Consider the following 18,454-nt stretch of genomic DNA (forward strand, 5'->3'; position numbering starts at 1 on the left):
CTAATTATTTAAGTGCTGGGAATTAAGGCTCATCAGATACTGGAGACTGATTTTGGTTTTGCTTCCCAGGGGATGGAATGAGATGGAGGGAAGCTGGCTTTGCACAGGTGTGCAGCCTGGTAACTCACCACTGCTGGAGTGTGCACAACAATGTGCAGATCCTTGTCTGCCTTAAGCATAAAAGCCCCTTCTACGTGCCTTTTCTTCCAGACATCATTGAATGATTATTCCCATTCTGATATTTTTTTTAAGTCACCACTGGTCACGTAACTGTATCTATTTTTTCTGCCATGAGAAGATGTGCCCCACTTGTAGTTGACCTAGCCAGAATATTTATCAATAAAACAATAGTTCCTTGTTTCATCTGTGTTTTTAGAGAGGGGAAAGCAACTCACATCAGTTGTCCTTCTGTAATCGGTTCAGCGTTACCTCTGATCACCGTGCTCAGAGAGGGGTTTGGACAGAACAGCTGCTAGCTAACCTAGCACGGGCCCTTCCAGTGGCTTGGGAAAGAGAAGATGAGTTGGGTGAAAACCCCCCATGTGTGTGGGAAACCACAGACGAGGACAGATCTGTTGTTATAAACAAAGTTTGTACAACAGAATGACTTTCAACAGTAGATGCATGCTTTTGCCATTTTTCCTGGAGAATAACAGAGAATCCATTGATGCTATTGCCAAAAACTCATGCTAAAGAACAGGGATTTGGGTCCGATAGTGTCACTGAAGGGATCCACTGTTTATTGTAAGTGGCCTGCCAAGAAAAATTTTTCATTTTTCTTGAGATAGCCAATGTTCTGTGTTGTCTTCAAGACTAAGGGAGTGAACTTTTTTTGTGTGTTCAGTTGAAGCCAGATGTTAAAGTATTGTCTGGATGCAATTGACTTGACAAATAGCAGGAGTGACATTTTAGCTCCATTTAAGTCAGTGGCAAAATTCCTGTTGAGTTCAACTGGGGCCAAGTTTTCATCCTATGACAGTGCTGAAGGGAAATCTAACAAATGATCCTGAGAAAAATAAGTGCAGGCATTCTATTTTTATGGGACTCTTTTCAACCTATCAGCCATGAATCCTTGGAGTTACGTGCACTACTCCAATGAGATCTGCAAAACATTACAAAGACAAGGAGGCTTATTGCCAGTAAATGTAAATTAGCTATACAGAGTTACATGATCCCAAGGGAAAACTTCAGGAGTCAATTAGGAAGTTTAAAGTCAGCTGGATCCATTGAAAACCACCTATGTTTGTACTCCTCAGACTAGGGAGCATCCTTCTGACAGGACCCGTGTGCAGCTGAACTAGCCCTTTGTCACTGAATGTTGTGGATTTAAGCACTGTTGTTCTCAGGTACGAGGACTGAGCCCTGTGGAAACCTCTAATCTGGGACTTATCAGGTGCTCTCACCAATGCATTGGGATGAAAACAAAAAGTTTGTTTTAGAGAAGCTGGTGGAGCTGGGACCATAGAACCAATTTGGTTTTGTAGCAAGGTCAATACTTTGTCGCTGAGATAAATGAGCAGGTACACAATGTTCTCTCTACAGCCTGTGAGGTGTCTGAAGTGTCTCAGATTAACTTTATTGGGAACTGAAGGCAATCAACTTCTGGCAGAATCGTGCAACAGATTCTGTCTGTGATATCTCCAGAGGTTTAACCCCGGCAGTCAGAGATACAACCTAAAGTGCTTGAAAGGCTTTGGATTAAGTAATGGTAGCAGTAGTTGGATGGAAGTTCATAGAATGATAGAATCACAGAATGGTTTGGGCTAGGAAAGAAACCAAGGCACTAAAGATTTAAAAATAATTTTTAAATGTTAAAAGTATTCTTTTTGGGGTTTCAGAATTTTTTTCCAAGTGGGTTTTGGTAGGCAGAGTTGTTCTGCAAGTCCCCTCCTGGTAGATTCTAGGAGAATTTGAGGTTTTTTTAAAGTGCCTGAAAAAATGCAGGAGAGGTATAGAGGAATCTTCATGTATTATGGATTGGTTATTAGCACAGACGGTCCTTGTGTTTGCAGGAGCGAACAGACTCTTTGTGACAAGATGCCAAAACTGGACCTAGCATTTTAGCCACAGGCACGCAGGCTAACCTCTCTCTGTTCCTTGCTAGAATTTGGAATGGGGTTCATATCTGGAGACTTAGGTCCAGGAGAAGCCAAAAAGTCATGAGTGCTCAAGTCTAGCACCTACCACAGAATACCCAAGCTGCCCTTCTCTTTTTAGGGACAAGTGCCTACTTAGGAGTTTGCTTTGATTGCTCTACCAGAAGCAGGATGACACTTAAGGAATACTACTTTATGGCAACATATTCTTGCGCTTCTTTCTCAGTTCTAGCAAGCATGTACAGAATTAAGAACTTTGCAAGCTATTCTATTCTTGAGTTTCAAACCAGCAAGCAATGCAAGCTCCTGAATAGCTCCCTTCACAGCCACCTTTGAAGCCAGGGTCTTCAGCCTCTTGTAGGTTCAAATTTAAGACAGCTTCACTTGTAATCCAAGTTGATGGGAGGAATCCTAGCTAAATGCTTGATGTTGCTTTTACATCTGATAAAAGGGAAAGGTTCATGTTCTAAACTAAATTGGGCATTTCAACACATATTATGTAGAAAAGCATGCCCAAGTGATAAAGAGACAATTGATTCATAGCTATCCAGTAGAGTCTAGAAGTGCCACCTTGGGATGACATGGATCAAAGCTACAGTTACTTTGCTTTTCCATGTCAAGAACACTGCTTCTTCCCAGCTGAGCTACCATGTAACATCAAGACCTCTCCAGAGGAAGAGTCTGCTGCACATTTACAGTATGTTTTAGCTACTATCAACATTTATATTCCGTTGGCATTTGAGGGTAAGCACTAATTAGCAGAATCATCAATGCTTTAAAATTAAAAATTCCTCCAAGAGACACAGGAGGGATTGAAACCGTTTCCTTCCCCCAGAGGCAAATCCTTTCCCAAGCATCTGTGGCACCAAAAGGTTTTAGTCCAGAAACATTCCCAAGAGTAAATTAAACTACATCAAACTTATAAATTCTTGTGTGTGTGTGCAGGCTCTGATTTAGCAATTACTAAGTGACAAAATGTTGTCACTCATTTGCATTCCTATTTTGTTTTGACTGCTACTCTATGCTGCTGTCACCTTTGCTGTATGTGCTTGAACAATCATAAGTTTTTGTAAAGTCTGAACTTTTTGTACTTCACAGGAAAGATTCTGGTGTCTTCAGGAGAGAGAAAGCAAAGGGTGTAATGACACTAGAGCTTGCCTCGAGCTCCCCAAGTCAGGAGCTGGCCATTCTTTGCTACGCTTACTTTAGAGTGGATTTTTACTCTTGTTCCAAAATTAAGCACTGATAACAGGAACCTCAGTTTGGTTTTCTGGCTCAAAGAGACTCCTCTTTATGGAGAATAAGGAGCCAGGAAAACCTTGGGGGAACTTTAATTTTGATAGGTAACACCCATACCTTGGAAATGTCCACAAAGAATTGAACTTTAATTTTCTACATTCCTGCCTTTCATAAGCCTTACCTCCCACTGACAGCAGGTGTGGTCAAGGATGAGTGTCTTGCATGTGGGTTTTGTGTCTCAAAGAACGCTTCTTACATTCTCAGCAGGTGTTCAAATGATGGGCCAGGAAACCTCAGGAGCAGAAACAGTTAAATGTTGTAATTGTGCTTGAAATGGCCAGTGAGAAAAATCATTATTTTTCCAAAGGAAATATTTCTTAGAGTGGGAAACACTAACAAATGCAGGTGTTTTTTAAAAGAAAACAACTGTGTTTATAAACTCATGATTCTTGTTATTTCTGCCTTAGACAACCATCACCACACCAGACACTGAGTAAACATGAGGGCTCTGCTAGGAAGGGTGGCACAGACATTTCCATGAAATTTCAGAATCTGCAGTGTATTGAACATATGTATTGTCTTGCTGGTATCCTATTTTTACAGAGAGATGGACCTACATTTCTATGGCAAAAATTCTCTCTTTATCTCCTGTTTTGATGTGGTAGCCATGGAAAAAAGCCCAAGATTAGTAACAGTAGGTTGTTGCAGAATAACATTCTACTTGGACTCAGACTGTAGTAATATCATGTGTTTTGTTTAACTGGAAATACTCAGATCACACAGAATAAATACTAGATGCTGTTAGGACATTAATCACCCATCCCATTCATTTCTATCCACCTTGAGCTAAACATTGGTAGTCTTAACTACCATCTGGAGAGACGTGCAGGTGGCTTTCGTAGGGCAGGGAGCAGCTCTCCATGACCCTTTTCAAAACAATGATTAGGCTTCCTGAAGGTCAACGTGTTTATACTTTTGCCCTGCTACAGACATCAGGGCACCTGGACCCTTGGAACTTGTCTCAATTTGGCTAATAATGAATAGAATGTGCCATACTCTGAAGCTGAGATGTCTCCGGCTCCACAAGGACGCCAAATTCAAAAGTACTATTTTGAAAGCAGTGTCTAACAATGAGTTTCCAGATTCCTCCTCAAAGCCAGTAGTGAGGAACTTAAAAGAAAGGAAGGGGGTGATGAATCTTTTCTCAGAAAACCTAGGGAGAGACTGAATGCCTTTGGTGGTGACGTGGGCTAAGTGGGACAATGGCAGGGACAAAGGCACCACACCTTCCTCTTGTTTGCTGTTGGCAAAGCAGGCTACACGTGGGATTAGTGAATGTTTGGCCATAAAATGTTAGTTTCCCAAATCTAGCTGATATCCATGTTGTCTGTTGTACCAGTTGATTTGCCTCTCCTCACAGCTCAGCACGTAGCCTCATGCATGTTTTGCAACAGTTCTTTAGAGAACGATTCTACATTTTACAGCAACATGCAAACCAGAGCTCTTGCAGCATATTTAGGAAGAAAAGAATTTACACTGCTTTTGCTGGGATGACATCCTGGGATGTCAGAGACACACAGTGACACACAGAGATAACATCACAGATTGTTAAATTCTACCAGTCAATGTGCTGTTACAAACACGTATCTTGTTTCCAGATGATCACAGTTAATGTCCTGCTTTGATTTGTGGGAACAGAAACTAGGTGTGGATGACTAGCTACTTTCAAAGCTAGAGAAGAAAAAGCAGATTGTCAGAGAGAGCAGGGTCTGCTTGGAGATCGGCTTCTGAATTAAAACTATCAGTAGCTTCCTTTGGTTCTTTTTATCTCTGGATGAGAAAGATCCAAGAGAACTAATTCTTAATCTGAATTTTAGTGGATGGTATCAGAATGCCATCATGACTTATGTGCCTTTTTTTGAGAATATAAAGGAATTATTTGATTAGTGTAAAAAAACTCTATTTTTCCTGCTGTTTTTTCATTGTTAAAGATCTGGCAGATGTGAAGATCAAGGTTATTAAAAACGGTTTCTGACATTTCTTAGGTGACACATTTTCGAGTAGGTCTGCTGTAGATTAGGTGTTAAAATGAGAGTGATGTTACAGAGTATGGCTCATTGTGGCATATAAGAAGCTTCTTTGGTACTGTCTTTGTGAAGAGATGACAAGTGTGCATCATCCTGAGTACAATTCTGTTACAACTGCAGTCAGTAAGGACTACTAACAGTGACTTAGTGGAAGCAGAAAAGGATCATCACTGAACCCGTGAGGCTGTTTTTTAACACCAGGAGAACCTTCTCCCATCTAAAAAGTTTTCACTTTGGCTCAGTTTTTACCATTTATTATTATATCTCATAACCCCCACTATCCTCACTGGATAAATGCCCAAAAATGAATTAAAAAAGAAGTCTCTGCTCCAAACAGCTTAGAAGCTCGGACAAGATAAGAGGGAGATTTTGAGAGCTTCAGAGTTCAGGCGAACAACCTACTACTCATCAGATAGGCATTGGTATTGATATGTAAGTAGTTTAGTGAGACTCAGCTTCTTTTTGCACAGAGCAAGCAAAGGGTTCTAATAAGGGGCTCCTAATAAGGGTCTCCAAGGAAAGAGGAAGCTACATAGGTATCACCAGTGAGCTCATCTCAAGCATGGGAGAAAATATAGCTGAATTGGTTCATACTGTTTATTATGTATACAAAAGAGCCAATCAAGCTGCAGAAAATTACTGTCTTAGCAAGAAGTCCAGCTGTTGCTTGATGTGGGAAATGCTCAGCACTGGGGTCATTAAACTGTACTCGTTAGCATCAAGAAGGTGTCCTGTGCATACAGAGATACTCTCAGACAGAAAGGACAAGGGCTTAGAAGACTTTTTATGGCTCATAGTCACTCTGATGCATTAGGGCAAGTAGGTGGTGTTGGAGCTGCAACATGAGTGACTGTGGTTGGAAGCATTATGCTGCAGCCATGGGTTTTCTCTGAGGGTGACAGGTTAACATGTGGGAAGATCTTGTCACCTTTTCAAGAAGCAGTGTAGGTTGCACGCTTGCTATGATGACTTACTAGGTCTGATCATGTAGGGTGTAAGAGAGGGTATAGCCTCACTCACATTTCACACGTCATCTTCTGCAATGTTCAGTGCAACTAGCAATGCTTGCAGTGCAACCAGCAGCCTCTTCTAGCTTGTGTACCCAGCAGGAGATTCGGGCCCTTTCCTTTCTCTTGGCATTTTTTTATTTCTCCCTTCCTGTGGGGCAATTCTGGTTTTATTGCCAGAGCCACAATCCCCAGACTGCATGGAAGAGGGATTTCAGAGAGAGGCCAACAAGCAGTATGAGCCAGACAGACTGAACAATCCATGTTGCCTTTGCCATTACAGGAGGTCTCCCATATGGCACACTGTTATGCTGGCAGGGCAGCACAGCCTACTGCTGCTTCGCAGTGTGAGGGTACACACTCAGGGCTTTTGCTAGCCCTACATTCCCTGGTTGCTTTGCCACCAAACCTTATGGTTATAGACGAAATGTGAAAAAATGTCTCTTACTACCAGGTACCTTGTTTTCTTTTTTTAAAATGGCAGCTCCTCTAAAGAAAAACAGAAAGTGAATTCTGCCCTCAGGTGATGGTTGTAATTGTCTTTGAGTTCAGCAGGCTAGGGAACTGGACAGAGCAACTTAAAAAATCTGCCAGGCAAAGACTTCAAGGTTATAGCTCCTAAGAATGCTAACAGCACATACTGAAAAATAGATTGATACAATAATGCAGTGGTTCTTAACCACCACCTTTCCCGTTGCTGTCCTTCCGGAGCTTGTGTAAGAACCTAGCCTCTGCAATGCCTCTTTTCAAGTAATCACAGCACAATTCCCATTCTTTTCCTTTTGCTTCACTCCACCATTGTGTAACCCCATAGTGTGCGTGGCACACAAGCCAGGAACTATGTACAGATTAGAGTATTTTTCACCATCTCCTCATTTCCTTGTATAGGAAAAAAAGAGGAAATAATACCAGTTCTGGTTACAGGCTACTTTTGTTTCTTCCCTGTGGAAGCAGCACCAGGACGGCAGTATGGAGAGAGGGACCATATATGGTGCTCAGGGCACATCGGAGCGTTGCATGCATCTTCTCCCCAGACCCCAACGACCTCGGTGCTCGGGGAGGCCTGTTACACCCAGACCTGCCCCCGCCGAGCCATCTGATAAGGACGGGGAAGGGCCAGCCTCCCGTGTCGGTTCTGTCCCGCAGTACCAGCCAATCTAACCGGAGCCTCTGGCGGGCGGGCGGCAGCCTCGAGCCGTTAACAACCGTTAGCACAGCCAGCCGGCGCGCAGGCCAAGGCCGGGCCTCTGCCAAGCACAGAGGGGCACGGGCAGGGAGGCAGCCCGGCCGCGGGAGTGGGAGCCCTGCCCCGGGGAGCGGCCGGGCCGCCACCGCCCCTCTCCCCTCAGGAAATCACCGAGGGAGCAGCGAAACAGCCGGTACCAGCGGATGTGACAGCAGCGCTGCCCCCACGGCGCAGGCCGCTGCTGGGAGGGACCGCCCCCTCGGCCGGCCCGCGCCAATCGCCCCGCGACTTGCAGCGTGACTGGCGGCCGCTCCAGCCAGTCTCGGCGCAATGCTGTCCACACTGGCTCCGCCCTCCTTTCCCATTGGCCGGACGTCCTGTCAATCGCCCGAGCCCTTCCCGCCCCTTTCCGGCAGGGGGAAATGCTAGGTAGGAAGGGTGGAGGGGGGAGAAGAAAGAGAAAGGAACCAATGAGCCGCCGGAGAAGGACACCTCAGCGGCGGAGTGGCAGGCGGGGGGGCCAATGGCCGCGTTCCTTGCCCCTCGGGCTCCCTCCCTCAAGGGTGGCGGGGCAGAAGGGGGCGCACCTACCGCCCCTTCCCCGTTGGTCTGTCCCACTCCGGGCCTGGCGGGCTAGGTTGAGTTAGCGGCTCGGACCATTGCTCACGGCGGGCGGAGGGGGGTGCAGGCGAGGAGGAGGAGGAGGAGGAAGGAGACGACGAAGGAGGCGGGGGGGGCGGTTTAAAGAGACAAGAGCCGAGCGGGCGGCCGGCTGGGGGAGCAGGAACGGCGGCGGGCGGAGACTCGCCCCCATCCCTACACACGCTCGCTCACACCGCGGCCAGGGTCGCTGCCGCCAGCGCCCCCCTCCCCTTCCCCTCCGCCCGCCGCTTCCACAGCGGCCTCTATGAGGTAGAAGGGAGCGGCGGCCACTCCGGGGGCGGCAGCGGCCGCTACAGCCGCCGCCTTCTCCTCCTCCTCGCCTCAGAGAGCCCCATCTTTGTGTGTGAGGGAGAGGGCGGGCGAGAGGGAGTGCGCGCTGCCCGCCCGCCGCCGCGCTTTGTTCGGAGCCGGGGGGCCGTGGCGGCGCGGAGCCCCGGCTCTATGTGCCAGCCGCTCCCCGCGCCGCCACAGCAGCCCGCGGGGGCGGCGGAGGCCGCGCGGCAGGCGGCGGCGTGAGGGGCCGGAGCCCCTGAGGGCGGGCGCGCGGCGGGGGGGCGGGGGGGCGCGCGGCCGCCCCGGCCCGTGCCCGCGTCGGTGTCCGCGTCCGTGCGGTTGCTGCGGAGGGGGGGAAGGGGCCGGCTCGCTGCCCGCCGGCCCGGCCCGTCGGCGGGCGGATTGATGTGGGGGGGTCTGACATGAGTCCGCCGGCGGCCGGGTGCTGCCATGTGACCGGCTTCAAGGTGGAGAACTGGAAGCAGAACCTGCGGGCCATTTACCAGTGCTTCGTGTGGAGCGGCTCGGCCGAGACCAGGAAGCGCAAGGTACCGGGGGCGGCTCGCATCCACCCCTCTTCCCCTCCCGTCCTTTCCCCACACGCGCTCCCGTCCCTTCTCCTCCCTCCCTCCCCCGACCCACCCGCCCGTCCGCCCTCCCCTCCGCTCCTCTCCTCTCACGCACTTCGCCGCCTCGGCCTGCCCGCGGATGCGGGGAGGGAACGGGTCCCACCCGCCCGTCTACCTTCCCTCCCCACTGGGGCAGGTGGGCCCGAGCCTCCTCGGGCTTCAGCCCCGTCCTCGCCCCGCCGGCAGGGAAGGGGCCCGGGCTCCGGCACGCGGTGGTGGGGGAGGGAGAGAGGAAGGGAGGAGGAAGCGGTGGGTGTCTCCGGCCTCCGGGAAGGGGGGGTGGGGGGTGTTACAGCGGTCGTAGGGATAGAGGAGGCAGCCTGCGGGGCCTCCTCCCCTGCCACCTGCCCCGGCGGCGCGGCTGGCTTTCCGCATCGGGGCTGTTCCGCAGCGCCGCTGCCTCCTCCCGGAGGTGCGGGAGGCAGTGAGGCTTTCCCGGAATACGGCGGCTGGGTGGGGGGGGAGGGGAGGCCCGGGGCAACGGGCACGTCCGGCCTGCGGCGGAGCTTTGTGCCGCCGGGGCACGGCGGGGAGCCCAGCGGGGGCGCGCCCCAGCCCCGGGGGCTGCGGCGGGGCCGGCCGGAGCGCGGCGGCATGTGCATGTGCGAAACGGGGAGGCACAATGGCTGTGAGCGCGTCTGTGGGTCCCGGAGGCTGGCAGTGGGGGCTGCTTTCATTTCATTCCCCCCAGCCCCCCCCCTTTAAAAAAACCTCCCAAAAGCAAGGTGCTTCTTCTGATAATCTACTTGGAAAAGGGGATTCCTGCCAGAGTGGGGCGGGAGGGAAGGGAACTGACTCAGTCGAGAGTACGGGGAAGAGGAGGAGAGGGGAGTTTGCTCTCGGTGTCTCTTGGTGCTCGGGGTAAGCACTGCGCAGGCAAATACTGGGAAAAGAAATCCCTGTTAATGTGTCAAAACGAGAGAAGAAGAGGACTTTTTTCCCACGGATCTTCTAAAAATCACATCCCTAACCACATCGGTCTTCTGCAGGATTTCTCTCTCAACTGTATAATTATTGTTTTTCCCTGGAATCAACTAGCTCTTACTTCAAAGTGACTTGGCATATTTCTATGAGTTATCGTATTCGTTGCTGAGGAGGGGAGTGCAGCAGCTGCACGTAGAAAAATGTAGGGTTTGGGGGCAGCACGGGTTGTATTTGTGATGAAGCAAAACATTGAAAACTTTCTGATCCAAGTCACTTTGCGTTGAGCAGCACAGCTTATTATTTGTAATAGAACCAGAGTATGAAAGATGTACTTTGAGGAGGAGATGCCTAACCATTTTCCCATGTTTTGTTTTATGTTCTTAGGATAGACCAATTTTCCAGTTTTCTACTTAATTAGGAGAAAATGGAATCTGAGAAGAAACATGTTTTAACTGTTTGTAGTTTCTTGCTAGCTTTGCAAAATATAGTCAAACTTGTTTTCACTATTTATCATTCCCTACAAGTCAATATTTTGAAGCCTAATGGTAAAAATCTGGCTTTATGTAGCCTTTAGTGTGTCAGAATACAAACTGGTATATAATTTGTGGTACTTATAGCTGAAATGAAGGAAGAAAAAATACATGTGCTATGGAAGAAAAAAATTACAAGGGAAGTTGAGAAGATTTCTTAGATAAACTCAAGCGTTGCATGGAAGAATGAAAATCAAATTTCATTAGCAGAATAACCACTTAAAAAAATACCTGATGTAGAGCATCCTTTGTAACTTGCATACTGTTTGTATGTTGCAACAGTCTGGTAGATTTCTTCCAAAATCTAATAGTAGTCATGTTTTCATCATTGCTTGAAAAAACAGCTGGAAATAAATAATACTCCATTGTAATCAATCTGTTCTCACTTCCTCTTTGCACAGCCAGGCTCATAAAGCAGAACAAGGTTGTTTCAAAATTACCAGCTCATGGAAAACACATTTTTCAAATACATGCTAAAAGTACTTTTTATGCCTGTTTTTTTTTTTAAGCAGGTTGCTGGTCTGAAAATACTTAGATTCTTGAACATGTCCAACCTGAAATATGTGGGCATACCTGATCACATATATGGAGGGGCTGGCTGAATTTGGGGTTCAATTCCCAGTTTATGTTCATAAAGCTATAAACGACAGTTACTGTATTTACCTCTCCTGCATATGGACATGAGACCTTCTCCCATGGAATTTTTCTGTACTGGAATTCTCTCTCCGTATTTTTGCCTTAGAGTTTTACAAGTAAAATTTGATAAATGGTATTTTCTGTTTGGAGGCATGTTTATAGTCTAATAACTAGAAAATGATCCTTTGTCCTTGAATATTTTATATATACATATATTATGTATATGTGTAGATATATATTTTAGGAGCATAGCTCTGACTGCTTAAGCATACCTGTTCATTTGTAAGGATTGTTGTTCTCAATCCTCATCAAAAGGAAGAGGTTAAATGTTTGGGAAAAGGTGAACTTACATTCTTTGGCAGGATCAAGGACAATCGCATCATTCGTTTATCACAGAGCACACCACAGACATAGTTGGTCGTTAGTTGGAGGCGTTGGTCAATGTAACTGTTGGTCAGATGAACCTAGCTGTAAAGAAATATCTTGGCTGGCTGGTGATAGCTGGATGTAAATTGTTAGGTTTCTAGAATGGTAATGCACTATCTCTCCTAGGGCTGTCTTAAAAATCTTGCTAGCAATGGGAACTGCAGGGGGCAGAAAGTGTCCATTCCTCTTGCTTTACTTACACTGCCTGCTGCATTATGCTTTGGAAAACCATTTTAACACTGCTTGCCGTTTGCAATTCGTTTTTAATACGTACCTTTTCTGCAAATAAGCTTTTATGAGCATCAACTCTCGGTTCAGTTTGCTTTACAGCCAGCGTTGTGAGCAGAGTAGCTGTGAAGCACGATGTTATCGTTGGAGGGCCGTCTCCTGAACGTGTATTTGAATTTTCAGTCAGAATTACATATGTACCTTTGTAGATACTGGAATTCTGGGGAAACATTTAGGAGTATGTTTGCTTCTGAAACATTGTCTGCACTGCGATTTGAGCTGTGGTTGTGTTGCATCACTGTATCTACATGAAGGAGCGAGGCTGTCACTTGCCTCACCTCACTGCATTTTAGCTAAAGTAGTGAAGCGCAGCAGTTGTAGTACACGCTGTTCTAGGCAAAGGCTATGCCATGGTGTGAGTGTTGCTGAGGGAAAGGCTGAAGTGAAGACAAAACCTGTCTGACTCACTAAAGATTGGAACAGGAAAAAGGGAGAGGAAGAAATCTGAAGAATGGTTCTCAGAATTGTAATAATTGCAATTGAAAGTTGGAACTAGATTTCAGGGCTTAAGTTGTATGTAAAGTGGCACAAAATTAGTGTTGGCTGTCTTGACTTTAGGACTTCGACCCATGACTCCAGTTTTAATTTGTGACAGTTAGAATCTATTTAATAAGCTGATGGCAAAGCTCATGTTTCTGTAGGTCATGGACTTTAGCTTGAATATTTTGATATGGAAATTACCTCACACCTAGTTAAGTTATGCCTTATAAGAAGTCCTTAAATCCGACACCACTACCCACCCCCCCTCAGGAATTACGGAACAGCCAGAGGACATTAGAAGAATTATGCCAGCCATTCGTATCAGCTTCTTCTATATTTTTGTAGGTCTGCAATTCCAATGCTTTGTTTGTTCCTTTAGAATTACAGATGAGAAAAACCTGTTTTGCAGTGCTGAATATAGTTCTTGGTTCCCATCAGTGAGCAGTTAGACATGTAGATGCATCCTTATGTCTAGGAATTGGTAAGTAATGGTTTCGGTGCTTGAAGAGCAGATGACAATTGACAATTAAATTCTGTCCTTACTGGACTATATACCTTTGCCTTTCTCATTCTAAATGGTTCTTATTATCACTGCTCTGAAAAGGCTCTTGATGATAGAAGTTAACTGCTTGTCATGACCACAGTCATGATATGCACAAGGACTTATCTGGAATTTCAGGATATTTTTCCTGTGCTTTCTGCCAATAGATCAAAGAATAATTGCCTGACAAGGGTTGTACACTCTCATTGACAATGGGTGCATTCTAGCATATTTCTTCCTATTTGAGAGCTTCTCTGGGTTTGTTTGGGATTTTTTTTTTGCCATTGTTCTCTCTTTACCCTCCAGACTGATGCTTTCAGATGTGAAGACACATTTTCTTTTATAGATGATGACCTTGCTTCAGGTAGCCTTCTCCCCAGGTACTTGCGACTTCAGTCTTTTCTTTATAATATTTATCAGATGTTTGATTCATGGATTACTTAAAACTGAAATGACTTTGGTTCATTTCCTCAATTTCGTAGTAGAAAAAGCTTAATAATATCTTAGCAAATAAATGCCACGTCATGCTTTCAGTTGAAAGTCTTGTGGTTCACAGTCTAAACCAATGTGTTGAGTTCTTGCTAAAATGACCTTGCAGTCACAGGGTAAGCTAATGGTGGAACCTCTCATCTCATGCCTGTTGGGACATGCTTACTTGCTTCTCCCTTAAGGCCTTGCCCCATATACCTGTCCAGGAACAGGGAAGCGTTGCTTAGGTGATTTGCTTTGTACCATAACAGATGGGCAAGGAACCATACTGAGCTGTGCTGCCTTCTCAGGCTTGGTGTTTTGATTGTTTAAATCAGTAAGTAAATCTTAGCTTGTTTTTCTTTAACATTTTTAGCATATGCACCAAACTTCTGGATTACAATCCCATGGAGAATTTGAAAGAGGAGTCCAGGATTCAAGAAGCATGTCTGTTTTTCAGCTGCATACTCCACTTTGGCTGCCTCTGAACTGTCCAATTCACTCAGGAAGGATATTCTTTTTTGCCATGTGTTGCGGGGACTGCTTTCTCCCTGAAAGCCCGTAAGAAGTGTCAACTGCAGGCTTCATTGTTCAGGAGATCTCCGGTTTCATATCTAAACAGTTTTCCTTAGTTTTTAACCTCTTAAAGAATAAAGGGTCTTTAGACCTACGGAAGGTAATGTTTTCTTTCCTCTTGGTGTGAAGATGTGTTCTTTGGTGTGATATATCCAGATGTGAGACTTTTAGCTCCATACATGACGGAAACTTGTGTATGTGGGACAAGCCAGATTGAGAGTGCTCAATTAAGCTTCTTTGGAGCTGAAGAACAACATAATACAAGTCCTTCCTCTTCCTTGTGGTGTTAATCCCTATTTTGTATCCTATGCCATGTTTTTTTTTTTAAATACATTCTTTTTTTACTGGGCCAAAGGTTAGGGATTAATCTTGTGCCATGAACTCTACAGTGGTGAATAGCAATTCTTGAGTTGAGGGATCTGAACCATCAGGACTTACCAAACACTTGCTCATCTCTTTCAGGTCAGCATTTACAGTCTGATTTAAAGGTTGCACAGATCTCTCTCATTGAAGCTGACTCATTAATAGTAGCTGTATTGGAACTACTTTCTTCTCTGTTTTTTAACATGAAGGGAGAGACAGACAAGCACAATAAATGCAATTTTCGCTGTATTTTAGTTTGTTCACTGTTGCAGAGAAGGAAGATAGATCTGTACAGGCTGACAAAGGAAAAAAAAGTAGGGATATCCTGGGCAAGAAGGCTTCTTTTTTTTCTCTGTAGTCTTATCAGCAGTCACAGTTTGTTAATGGCCAGACTGTTTGTCAGGAGCAGTTGTGGTGTCTCTTTAATTTTATCTGTACAGAATTATCTTGCTTATTTGATGGTGAAAATGTTGGAAGCTTTCAAACTAGAATAACAGCTAGTACTGTGAAGGTGAGCAGAGTGGAATGACTTTGTTTGATTTGTTGAACTATCAGTTGAGCTTTATTTTAAGCCGTCAAAGCTTTAAACCCCAAACAAAGCTTAAGCCAATATCCTCATTTTTGTTTCAGGCCTTATTCTGTAGCATTAATGTGAAACTGAAGCTGCAAATCAGTTTCAAACCTCCTACTCTCCTTCTTGCATTTGAGGCTTTTCTGTCTTTGTAACTGGAGTAACAAATCAATGGGTAAATGCTACTGACTGGTAGTGGAAGTGATCTGCTTGTGAATTACTGACTCCCCTTCTCCTGACTTGAGACTCCTTGAGTCTGAGAGGGAGAAAAAGTATGTTTTCCTTTGGGTCATACTGTGGGGATCTTGCTTCATAACAAATGCCATCACAGTTGTTAGTTCCATTCACAGTGGTGGCTGTGGTAGATGATGTGGTCTTAACCAGAGAAAGATTAACTTGCTTTAAAAGCTGGTGTTTCTAACATTAAACCTATTGCCTATAGTTTTTCTTATTCATATGTGATTGACTTGGCAACTATGGTTTCTTGATGTCTTTCATAGTAGATGTAGGAGGTTTGTTTATCAGTCATATCTTTCCAATTTGTTTGGCTGGTAGCTACTTGAAATCGTTAGGTTTGGGTTTTTAATACTGATATTCCCGTGATTCTTCCAAGTCTGTAGCATGTGGAAGCATCTCAGTAAGATAAGGAGACACATATGTACTCTTGTGTATGTATTGATTCTAGTGGCATCAGAAGAAGGGCAATCTGAAGGTGACCTGTAGACATTTTACTGGATTTACTAGAACTATATTTTTAAAAATAATAGCTTTTTTTTTTTACAACCATTCGGAGAGTCCTTGTTGTTAGAGCCTTTGTAGACTTGGACACGAGTTGCCTGGAGCACTTATCTCTAGTCTCTTGTTAACCTATGGGCAATGGAGCTAAGTGAGTGAAACGCTCTAATGACATTACAGTTTATTACGTTATCGTGGACTGTGTTGTCAGCAAGCAGTGCTGGAGCGGGGAGAGAGCCATATGTTGTCCAAGAGGCCTAAATTGGGACCCTTTTCTTAGCAGAAGCAGATCTAGAAGCTGATAGATCTGTTCTGACTGGATGAAAGCTCTGTCTTAGTAGCTAGATTCTTTTACATACTGCTTTGGCAGTCCTTTATGTACAGCCTGCTTAATTCAAGAGAAAAACTTCTCTGCATTAGCTAGAAGTAGAATCAATATTGTAAAGAGTTAATTATTGCAAAATTAACTGACGTTCAGTTTGGTTCAAAACAGATTATTTTTTTTTTCCCCAGCAGTGGTACCACATCAATGCAACTTGTACAGCAACTCCAGAACACTCTGTGGCAAGGACAGCTTCCACCATGTTGATCTCTCATTTGAGAAAAAGAATCTTTTATCTATTTCAAGAGCTGTTTGACGTTCAGTACAGTGAACTGCTACCAGACACCAGTTGACTCAAAGTAACTTGAGATTCACTTTATCAGTTGGTAATTGATTAGCAGCAGTCCATCTTGTCACATTCCTTTGTGTGTGAAATACAGCAAATACTTGACTTTTGTTCAGTGTTATACCTAGGCAGAATGTTACTCAAGTGGCTTTTTTTGGAAATATCTCAGTTATATATAACATTAATTAAAAATTCTTTTTTCCATCTGTCTCTGCTATGTTTTCAAGTTGGTAGCGATAACTTTTTTCCCTTCCTCATTTTTCCTTTCCTGTGTTTAATGGAGCTTGAAATTAATATGGCTCCTCTTGTCTACCTCTTGCATAGTATCACTTGTAACATCAGCATATCTCTGGGAAATATTTCTGTGAACATCTACAATGTATGAAATTTGTCATTCAGTAAAATTGGGTACTAGACAAGGTGAAACTCAAAGAAAAAAGTGGACAGGGTAATAAAAGTTGTTTTCAACACACTTTAAAAAAATCAGAGTCACAGAATGGTGGGGGTTGTAAGGGACCTTTAAAGATCATCCAGTCCAATCCCCTGCTCAAGGAGGACCACCTAGATCAGGTTACACAGGAACGTGTCCAAACGGGTTTTGAAAACCTCCAGGGAAGGAGACTCCACACCCTCCCTGGGCAGCCTGTTCAAGTGCTCTGTCACCCTGACAATAGTAATATAGTGCCTTTTTAGCATAAATATTAGGGCAAGTACAAGTTCTCACGTCTTGTAGCAAATTCTCATGTTAAATGTGTCAGGTACATTAAATATCCTCACACTAACAGTTGTAGTGAGAAGCAACTCACTAAATGTACTGCTGCCTTAGTCTGAAAAGAGAACCCAGGTTTAGGAACTGTGCTGTCTCCGCAGTGTGGCAGTTGGCACACACAGCTGAGCTCTTCTGCACATACGTGTAAGATGTAGAAGTATTCATAAATTCAGTGTGGGTTAGATCGTAGACATGATAAATCCACATTTAAGTTGAGATCATTAGAATACCTTTTCTTTTTCATTAGTGCCTTAAAGTTCTGTGTTGCAACTCTTGCCCTAGTATATTAAACTAAGTTTCCATCCATTTATATATATGTTAATCCACAATTTAAAAAGTAGTATATAGAAATCCAAAGAGTATTAAGTTAAAAAATCAGTAACTTTCTTTTTGCCTAAACATATGAAAGACCTTGCTCTATCTTAATATATAGTTAAGTGGAGCATCAAACACCCATGTGGCACCAAATTCCATTGGTAGTGATTGCCTCACTTGTCACTCAGAAGTTCATGCATCCAAATAGGCTTTTTAAAATAGAATTTGGCTTTGGATTCATCTTACCAAATTGACTGCCAGGGCTTTTATATGTGTGTTTTGTTTCTGTTTTTAAAGGGCTTTTGTTTTGCATAAAGTACAGACTTGAATTCTATTACTTCAATGTGTTAGCACAAGGAAAGAAAACAGCAGCTTTATAACCTTCATTTTTGCCTCCTCCTGCCCTAAATTCCATGTTTTGTTTCATTTTTTTTAAAAAAGATGACTCTTCCCCTCTTTGTCTTTGAATGACCTCATGCTTTTTACAAAGTTTGTCTAATTACAATTTGTACTTCTGTGTGTTCAGGCTTGTTAATGCATGCAAGTTAGAGGTTTAAGGGACCTTTAGAACATACTTGGTAAATAAAGGTAGGATTTATTACACAGCAGATGTATGACAACTTGTGAAGACAGCTGAGATAGCTGACTGATTTCAGTACCTCATTTATGGTAGGTTAGGTTTTGTGACCCTGTGCCCTCCAGTGACAAATGCAAAATTTGTCTCAAGGCTTTATGTTTTTCTTTCCTGTGCTTTATCTTCACTTTGCTGCCCAGTTTTTTTTCTTAAACTGGATCTCTGTCCAGGTTGGCAACTGGTGACGGGGATGAAGTCCTCATATAATCTTTTTTCCTGGGCACTGCTGACTTTGATCATGCTGTCTTAACAAGCATCCACCCCAAACAGCTTATTATTTGATATGTTTATCTGAGTGATTAACTCTCAGTTCATTGGTCATTTGTGACTACTTTGTGTGATTTTTTTTG

The 18,454-nt window shown here is 44.4% G+C and overlaps 1 protein-coding gene and 1 long non-coding RNA gene across 5 annotated transcripts in view; both read left to right on the forward strand.

Moving 5' to 3' along the window:
• Positions 1-8,851: 8,851 nt before the first annotated feature.
• USP22 (ubiquitin specific peptidase 22) overlaps positions 8,852-18,454 on the forward strand; it is a 110,856-nt gene continuing 101,253 nt past the window's right edge. For 2 of the 4 annotated variants that reach the window (XM_061993271.1, XM_061993272.1), the window contains exon 1: positions 8,852-9,099. In XM_061993271.1, the coding sequence (XP_061849255.1) occupies positions 8,974-9,099 (126 nt within the window). In that variant the 5' untranslated portion in view covers positions 8,852-8,973. Of the gene's footprint in view, positions 9,100-13,471; positions 13,811-18,454 lie in introns of those variants that run through there. The other 2 variants (XM_061993269.1, XM_061993270.1) reach the window with 2 other exon arrangements.
• LOC133625163 (uncharacterized) lies at positions 11,503-14,436 on the forward strand. Its single transcript, XR_009818472.1, has 3 exons — positions 11,503-12,945; positions 13,312-13,385; positions 13,850-14,436. It is a non-coding gene; the product is annotated as an uncharacterized LOC133625163 (long non-coding RNA).

The sequence above is a fragment of the Colius striatus genome, chromosome 3, assembly GCF_028858725.1.
Source record: "Colius striatus isolate bColStr4 chromosome 3, bColStr4.1.hap1, whole genome shotgun sequence".
NCBI classification, from domain to species: Eukaryota; Metazoa; Chordata; class Aves; order Coliiformes; family Coliidae; genus Colius; species Colius striatus.